Genomic DNA, 8,855 nt, shown 5'->3' with positions numbered 1-8,855 from the left:
CCACCTGGTTAGTGTGCCTGTAGAAGGAATGTCCGATAACTTTAATAAGCCAGTTGCTTATTGATCAGCTTATTAAAGTGAAAGAAGTGTTTTTTTTTTTTTTTTTTTTTTTTGCTTTTCACTTAAATAGCTGAGAGGGTGGGGTGATAGTTCATAGTACCGTCCGAGGACACTGCTTGAACCAGTTACACTTCTGCATTTTGAAACTGCATATCCATGTTGACTGGTCCTGAAATAGGGTTGGTTGTTTAGGATTGAGGATTGAGTTTTATCAAGGATTTCCTAGGTTAGTTTCTGGAAATATGGACAAGATGTTATATATTGCTAGGATATGGTAGTGCTATTTGATGTGCAAGCTAGCTACTATGAGCTTATTTCTGCATAATGCCACTCTGTTTAACAGGTTTTTGGATCTAATCCTAATTTATAAGTCAGTTTTACTGTCTAGGCATTTGCTACTATACCGGGCACTACTAACTGCTGCTGCCCAGTAAGCAGCTCCTGGTAGAGACAACAAGCTTGAAAATTAACTCCTATGTCTTCAAGCCAATAAATAATCACACGTTGAGCATCCTGCAGTGTTTCCCAACTCAGAAAGACCAGGTAAAACCTTCTGCCATAACATGTCTGATCCTGGAATTGCTTATTGTAAAAGCACAGTAAAAGTAGCTCTCAAGAGCAGATTAAACAACAAATAACTAAGTCCTTGACTAATTCACCCTTCTGCAAAGAGATATGGAGGCACACAGACTAGAAAAATCAACAAACAGAGAAATTACTATTTTTGCCACAAAATTAAATAAATGCTTTAAAAATACTCAAGAACAATAGTAATTACTGTATAAAACAAGTACAAGTGCAGTTAATGAAGTACATAGTCTTATCTTAGCTTGGATGGCTCTGGATGGAGTTGAAGCACTGGAAAATCATTGCAGAGCTCTCTGTCAGGAACAAGGAGCCTTGCAACTTGCCTGATTTATAGTAGAGAAGAAAGCTAGTAAACTGAATCTTATGCACTGCAGCCAATAAACAACCACAGTTTGAGCTTCCTTCAGTGCTTCCCAATACAGACAGCCCAGGTAAACTCTTTCTGCTACAAGATCTGTGACCCTTGAATCTGTTAATGTAAAAGCACAGCAAAAGCAGCTCTCAAATCATGATTAAAAAACAGCTTGAGTTGGTGGTAGCTCAGGTGGGTATAGAGTGTTCCACAATATCTATAGAAAAGAGTAGGGGAGATTCCGCAATGACATAACCAAATTAGCAGTAATAATAGTACATCCAGTTTCCCCTGAAAAAAGGTCACAAGCCTTTGGGGACAAACCCAATCAACAAAGGATAACTAAAATACACAAATAATAACATTACAGTTGCCTGGAGTCCCTCTGTTCACAGAAGCAGCTATAGATAGTATGATACTTCACAATTTGTGTTCATTTTTGTTAAACTTCATCTATCTGTGTGTTGGTTGACCGTTACCTCTCAACCATTTAGTGCAAGAAATCTGGACAAAGCAAAAGATAATGGAGTGACAAATGCCCAAAATTGCTGTTATAATCTTAGAAAATTGCTAGAATAACAGGTTTTGGATTAGCATGCATTTTCTGAAGGTTATGAAGACTGAAACTCAAAGGTATATCATTCTGTAGTGATGTCAGTCCCTTAAACACTTGCCATAAATCCACAAATTTTGTGTGGAATAGGCCAAAAACATGAGACTGAAATCTGGACATTTTACAAAAATCTGGTAATTGAGAGGTATGGACATTAACTTACCACTGTAGCTCCCATCACAGCCCTCACCAGGCTAAAGCTAAATCAGCGAGGTATCAGAAAACAAAATGCATGACTCAATTAATCAATCAATCAATCAATCAATCAATTAATTAATAATTATCTTTTGTTTACTAACACAAGCTGGTGAAACTTTTGTCTACAGTTCATAGATGGTATGGCATCTAGGTCCAGGGAGGCCATTGTTCCCCTGTACTCTGCAGTCATCAAACCTATCTTTGAGTACTATGCCCCCATTGGTACGTACCTAGCCAGGCACATCCAACAACTGGAACATCCACAGAGGTTCCTCACTAAAAGAATACAGAGTAACATGTCCTATGCAGACTGCCTCAAGGCCCTATCCCTGTATTCTGTCTCCTACAGGCTTTTGATGGGAGATCTATGGCTGTCATACAGGGCACTATCAGACCCCACCCTGACGGACCTCCTGCACATCTGCAAAAAAACAGCACCAGAGTTACCCATTCTAACAGGGGGTGTAGTAAACAAATTCCATTTTGTACTCACAAGCTCTTAGTGCCAACCCCCTTGGTCACCTATAACTTAAAAATGGACACATCTCTCAAAATGCTGCCCCCAAACACTTAATAAATGTAACATTTTCAGCTGTTCCCACTAAAACTATTAAAGAAAGTGTTATATATTAGCAATATCACACTGTTGTTGGAGGCAATTTAGACAGTTGCAGACATGATGTGAATTGAAAAAAAGCCATATCGATGAGATGGTCAGAAAAAAATGTACTAAGTCCAGTACAAAGAGTATGTCTGGCTACACCCTTGCAATCTTTTCTTCTTCTTCTTTCGGCTGCTCCTGTTAGGGGTCGCCATAGCAGAGCAACTGTTTCCATTTCTTACTGTCCTCTGCATCTTGCTCTGTCACACCAACCACCTGCATGTCCTCTCTCACCACATCCATAAACCTTATCTTAGGCCTTCTGCTTTTCCTGTTACCTGGCAGCTTCATCCTTAGCATCTTTTTCCCAATATACTCTGCATCCCTCCTCAGCACATGTCCAAACCAACGTAATCTTACCTCTCTGGCTTTGTTTCCAAACCTTCCAACCTGGGCTGACCCTCTAATATACTTATTCCTAATCCTGTCCATCCTCGTCACACCCAGTGCAAATCTTAACATCTTCAACTCTGCCACGTCAAGCTCTGACTCCTGCCACCCTTGCAATCTAAAGACTTAAAACTTGTCTGCAATATAAACAGGGCCTGCTTGAGAGACACAGGTATGTATCCCAAAGACTACCCCCTTTTCTGAAACAGGCTCCATATGAAGTAGAGCTCCACCCTAACCCATTTCAAGTGTATTAACGAATACTACTCAGAATTCTGGTTGTAAGGATAGTATACTACAGGAAAGACAATATAACATACATATGCCTATTATTTTTACGATATGTAGAAGTGTTATCAATTTTAAGGTGTCTATGATTTAGGTTTATAAGTAAATACCAGGCCCACTGCCCTGAAGCAATATTTTAAACTTGGCCAATAGCCCTAGCTCAGATCCAAACGTATACTCTTTGTTTATAATGTGAAGGCCTTAACCATTATACCACACCCTTCCTTGGCTTTATCACACGCGGGGTTTGAACTCACGCCTCCAGGGAAGATTGCGACTTTAACGCAGCGCCTTTGGGGTAGTTTGGTCTTATTTGCTTAATAGTATTGTATTTTCTTTTGACGTAACAGTTTGATGCATGCCTGTCATCTCTTCAGCTTTATGTCTTTAGTTCATAACCATTAAACATTTATACCCAGGGTGGGCGCTTGGCTGCCTGTATTGCTGCTTAGCCTGACCATGGGCAACGCCAGGAGGCGCACAGAGTTTACTGCGTAAAACCCCTTTGGAGAGTCCAGCGTCTCACCTGGCTAGATGTTTGTGGTATCGGTCTGCAGCATGTAAACTGACACAGCATCGATATTTGTTGGGTCTGATGTCTTCAAACAAAAGGACTAATCGCCAGAACTGCATTGCCAAGAGAGTTTTGTCATTTTCCTCAGTAAAAGGCAACCTAAACGAATTTCAGAAAAAGAGGAAAATTGCAATTGAGACGAGAAGGCAGTGCACAGCAAACGACCGTGATTCCGAGATTGTTTCCGAGCTCTGCAGGTAAAACAGGTCATGTATTAAAAGTTCCAGAGTCAAACCTTCCTATGATCATTTTTTAAAACTTTTCATGCTCAAAATTTAAATTGGTATTTTAATTAATAGTCACTCTAGAAGTGAGTATTGTGCGTCACGACTGGAGTTTTTTTTTTTTATATACTGAATTTACATAAAATGCAGATTTAATAAAGAGGTAAATAATTCTTATATACTGTTGTCTCAGATATGAAGGGTTTTGCATATTTTAGCATCTTCCGAAACACGTACGTGTTTATTAATGTTTAACGAGTAACTGGGGGGCTTAGAAGAGAAATAGCGGAGGTCAACGGAAATAAATTAGGAGCAAGTAAGTAGACCGTTAATCGTAGGACTCAATGCTTCCTTGTGTGTGTGTGTGTGTGTGTGTGTCTGTGTCGGGGGTGGGGGACTCAAGTGCTGGTGGTGGTGATGGGACAAAACATAATAACTGGTAAAAGAGAACCGGTATTCATGTTAATTAAATTTACAGGCACAGTCATACTCTTTAAAGTCTTAGCACACCAATTCTGGACAAAGCCAAAAAATGACGAACAAGTACAGGCCAGCAATCAGGGACACATTTTATATTTTACTCTTATAGTAGTTGCTACAATAGCAGATGTAGCATGTATTTTCTGGAGGATATCAAGTATGAAAGATTTGCTATAAAACCACGTTTTTGTAGAACAAAATATATGAAACAGCAATCTGAACATTTTGCAAAATTCTATACAGGTGAGATTGCGGTATGGGGGGTAATATAGTATAGAGAAAGCGGGATTTGTGTACTGAGATACAAATTAAATGTTAGACAACTCTCTGTAACTCACACACACACGCAACTTCGTCATGCAAATACTAATCGTAAAGCGAGTTTCATGTAACACGTTTAACAAAATACAAACATTTACAACAGCAGGTCATACAACGATGTTGTTATAAAAGTATTGTGCGCCCAATGTAGCTGTCGATCTTTAATAACTATTAATTTTAGAATCATATACTTATGGAATAATATCATAAAACAGGTTTCCAACGACAATGGAAATATTAGGGGCAGAATTATTTATATACACACACACACACACACACACACACACACACACACACACACACACACACACACATATACATACGTTTCTTCACGTCTGATTAGTCTGGCTAAATAATTGTGAGCCACGTTTTGAGTTTTGCAAACAGCTGAGCAGTCGCTTCTTTTGTGGGAATTGGGAGTAAAGCGAGTAGCCTCCCAAGGCATCTGAGGTGTAATACGATGTCCTGTGCATTTTAGGAGACGAAAAGTATGTTTTCATACAACGACTGGGTTGAAGTTTCATTAGCTCTGCTGTTAAAAACAACGTAGAAACAGCAAGTGCCTTGCTGGAGGTAACGGAGACAAATATGAGAAGCTGCTACCGGCAGAAACAGAAGGGAAATATCCGGGTGGTTTAGTAGAAAAAATAAATGTATTTATACATTCTCCTAAACAGTACAGAATTATGGCACTCTGAAACTTTTTATGATTTAGTAAAACTAACTGCAGTTCTGAAATAGTTTAATGATTTTTGACCATAGGTGAAACATGGCCTTAACATTCACTGCAACATTTCTGGTTTTGGGACTGGGAAGGTGAAGTCAGACATCTGGAAAGGTAGCAATTTTCCCATTTATGCGACAATCAGACCCATTTATTGAGCATATGGTTACTTATAGTCAGCTGTCCAAAGCCGTTCCCACTGAGCGTACTAGGTAAGAGCAGAAGCTCCACAGCAGATGTAGGGCCCACGGAGGTACAACACGCTTGCTAGTTGGCATGGTTAGGCATTGTTGTTAAAACGGGGTGTTTTGCGCAGGCAGGGCTCCACTCTTCGTGGGCAGGGAACTTTGTTGGGCAGCAGACTGTTCCAGTGACAAATGTATTTACTTATCAACAAGATATTCGAGACACAGCATTGTTACACCCGCAAAACACAGAATGCAAGCAAGTGAGGTCAATGTCATGTGGACACTTTTTACATGATATTTTAAAATAAAAAGACCGATAAAACAGAGCATAGCTCTCAACCGAATAGGGACAAATCTCAACAGAATCAGGGACAAATCCTGAAATAATCAGGGGCATTTTTTTAAATATTTGTACTGTTAACTTGAAACATTTGCAGAATAAGAGAATGTGGATTAATATAGATTTTCTGACGTAAAAGGTCTATAACACTGAATTACTATCATTATTTATTAAGGGCAATTCGCCACCTTTTCTTCAGCAGTCACCAATTTTAAGAGGGACAGACCTACAATCTTAGTCTAAATCAGGGACGTCCATAAAGATCAGGGTCAGTTGGCAGGTCTGAAACAGAGGCATGTTATGAAGTCTGGATATTTAACATGATCTCCATGCTTGATGTACATTACACCAAGCAGGCTTAACAGTTGTTCCTGGAGCTGTGCTCCCAAGGACTCTGCAGTCAGTACTGTCAACTTGGGCAGTCCAGGTCATGTAATGTAAATAACTTCGTAAATAAACACACTTTCTAGAAAAGCATGACCTGTCTGGGCTGGATGGACAAATGAATGCAGTTAAAAAGGACGAACGTGCTTTATAACGGGGGACACTATATAGCACAATTTAGGTTTTAAAGTTAGAAACACGAGCGATTAGAAATATTTTGTTAACTCTTACAACACCAGTGCTCTAATATATTTGTGTCCATACATCTCAACCTCTTAGCACAAAAAATCTGGACATACCTTAAATTAATTTGGTGGCAAAGGCTCAAAAACAGGGACAGATTTTAAATATTGCTCTTATAAACGTAGAAAGTTGTTAGAATAATAGAATATGCTTGTTTGCGTTTTTGAAGGAAATGAAGCCTGAAACTCAAATGTATGTTATTATTTAGTGACTTCAGTCCTCAACAACTTGCTCGAAATCCACAAATTTTATGAAGAACACACGTAAAATATATTGCAAAAAACTGGACAGTCTGCAAAAATCTGGACAGTTGAGAGGTATGTAAATTGCCATACTGTTTGGGCTAAAGTAAACAGAAACTGCAGTTTCTTGGAATAGTGTTGGATATGTGATTGGTATCTGGAGATAAAGTACTTATTTGATAGTGGATTTTTTTTGGCAATTAGTCTATTGCAATGCAATGTTGTTCTTTGATCCTGTAAACTAGCGCCTGATTATCGTAATGACTTATTATAGAATCTGTAATAATTTAATATTTAATAATTGTCAGGTGCATTCCCTATACATGTAACTTAGCATTATAAAAGAAAGGCCATACACAACATTGCAGAGTCTAAAATTAGCCATTACTTTAACAGTTTGAAGGTTTCTATTTCTCAAATTAATTTGCACTAATTGCATTTTAGTTCACAGTTATTAGAGATGTGATATCTAGTAGGAGCAATACTAATTTTCCATGTGATTTTCTGTATTTTTTGCTACTCATCACTGTTAGTACCTCTTAATATTTTATAACAGACATTTTCTGTACACTGTTTGCAAAAAAATAATTTAGTTGATAAAATGCATTAATTTAGTAACATTTCTGAAAGCCAGGCTGCAGAAAGTAGTTGCTTTCTCCAAAGTTTAGATCTTGTTCTTTTACATTTGTAAGCACACACTGCAAAAACGGACAACAGAGAATTTTGTGAGATAGAAAATGCTTCAATTGCTGTGACCCATATTTTAAAATATTTGGTGCAGAGAATAAAAGGGGGCCTGAGAACATTACTAAATATTGTCAAGAATATAAAAGAATTGGCATGGTGCTTTTTAGGTAAGGAGCAAGTTATGTAGGAGTCCATAAAATCTGTGGCAACAATGCATATGGAATGATATTCAACAGGAGGAGTGAAATTTAGGGGAAGGCAGGAACTGAGTATTTTATGTAATGGTGGAGTGAATGACAATTTTTAAAGTAAAGCATACATGTCTTCTGTGTGAAAATAAGGAAACTGTAGCTATGGTTTGCTTTATTTTTTGTTAATATATGTGCAATTATGTCATTCTGTAAATTGTGATTTATAAATAAGTTTAAAAATAAATATCCCATAAAGAGCCTAAGAACATGCATTTATTTTTATTTTATAGGATTTATATGTATATGTTCTTTGTGTGTGTGTGTGTGTGTGTGGGGGGGGGGGGGGGGCATCTAACACTTTTTTGTGTGAAAACAAATGTGAAACTGTCATGTTAAGGTGAATTAGTCTATGCTGTTAGCCTAATAGCTTAAAAATTAGAGAGAGAACCAAACATAATTTAAAAAAGTCTCAAAGTCTGGGACATTTTTTTAAATGCTGGTGCTGATTTCTTAGAAAGTCAGTAGAATTAAATGGTTTGTATTAAGATGCACTTCTGCAGAATATGAAATGTGCAAGTGAAACAGATTGTTTTAATTGCTGAGCGTAAATTTTATTTTCCTATCATAAATTCGTTTATGTAGGAGTTAGAATAAAATTCTGAGACAAAAATCAACAATATTCTAAAAATCAATGAGAGACCTGTGTAAGAAGGTGGTTATGTTTCACCATTTGCATTTGTATAGGAACACCAAATGTGATTAACTCTTAGGCGAAATTGCTGGCAACATTTTAAAATCAAGCTTTTCTTTCTTTCCTTTATTATGTAAATGAACTGGTTCTAGATACAGGACTGTTTTCAGTCACAGCTCAGGAAAAATGACAAGAACAACACATGCAGCAGTATGTTACATATTACATACATGAACAACATCTGGAAGTTGTCAGTCAGTTGACACAAAGGATTAAGCAGCTGTTAATGAGCTGTTTTGCTTGGTCCAGAGTTTCAGTCCCTCAACCTCCATTGCCTAACTGTGACTCTGAGGAAGTAACTTAACCAGACAGCATTCATTCCGAGGTTGAATTTTAAAAAGTTCTATGGAGATCAG

At 37.8% G+C, this 8,855-nt stretch overlaps 1 protein-coding gene across 1 annotated transcript in view; it reads left to right on the top strand.

Moving 5' to 3' along the window:
- The first annotated feature begins 3,652 nt into the window (after positions 1-3,652).
- LOC122794995 overlaps positions 3,653-8,855 on the top strand; it is a 267,524-nt gene continuing 262,321 nt past the window's right edge. The window contains exon 1 of the mRNA XM_044063583.1: positions 3,653-3,921. Within this exon, the coding sequence (XP_043919518.1) occupies positions 3,746-3,921 (176 nt within the window). The 5' untranslated portion in view covers positions 3,653-3,745. The remainder of the gene's footprint in view (positions 3,922-8,855) is intronic.

This window comes from Protopterus annectens, chromosome 2.part1 (genome assembly GCF_019279795.1).
Source record: "Protopterus annectens isolate FY-2018-M chromosome 2.part1, PAN1.0, whole genome shotgun sequence".
In the NCBI taxonomy this organism is placed as follows: Eukaryota; Metazoa; Chordata; order Ceratodontiformes; family Protopteridae; genus Protopterus; species Protopterus annectens.
Note: the sequence above shows the minus strand (reverse complement) of the source record. Positions and strands in the feature narration are given on the sequence as shown.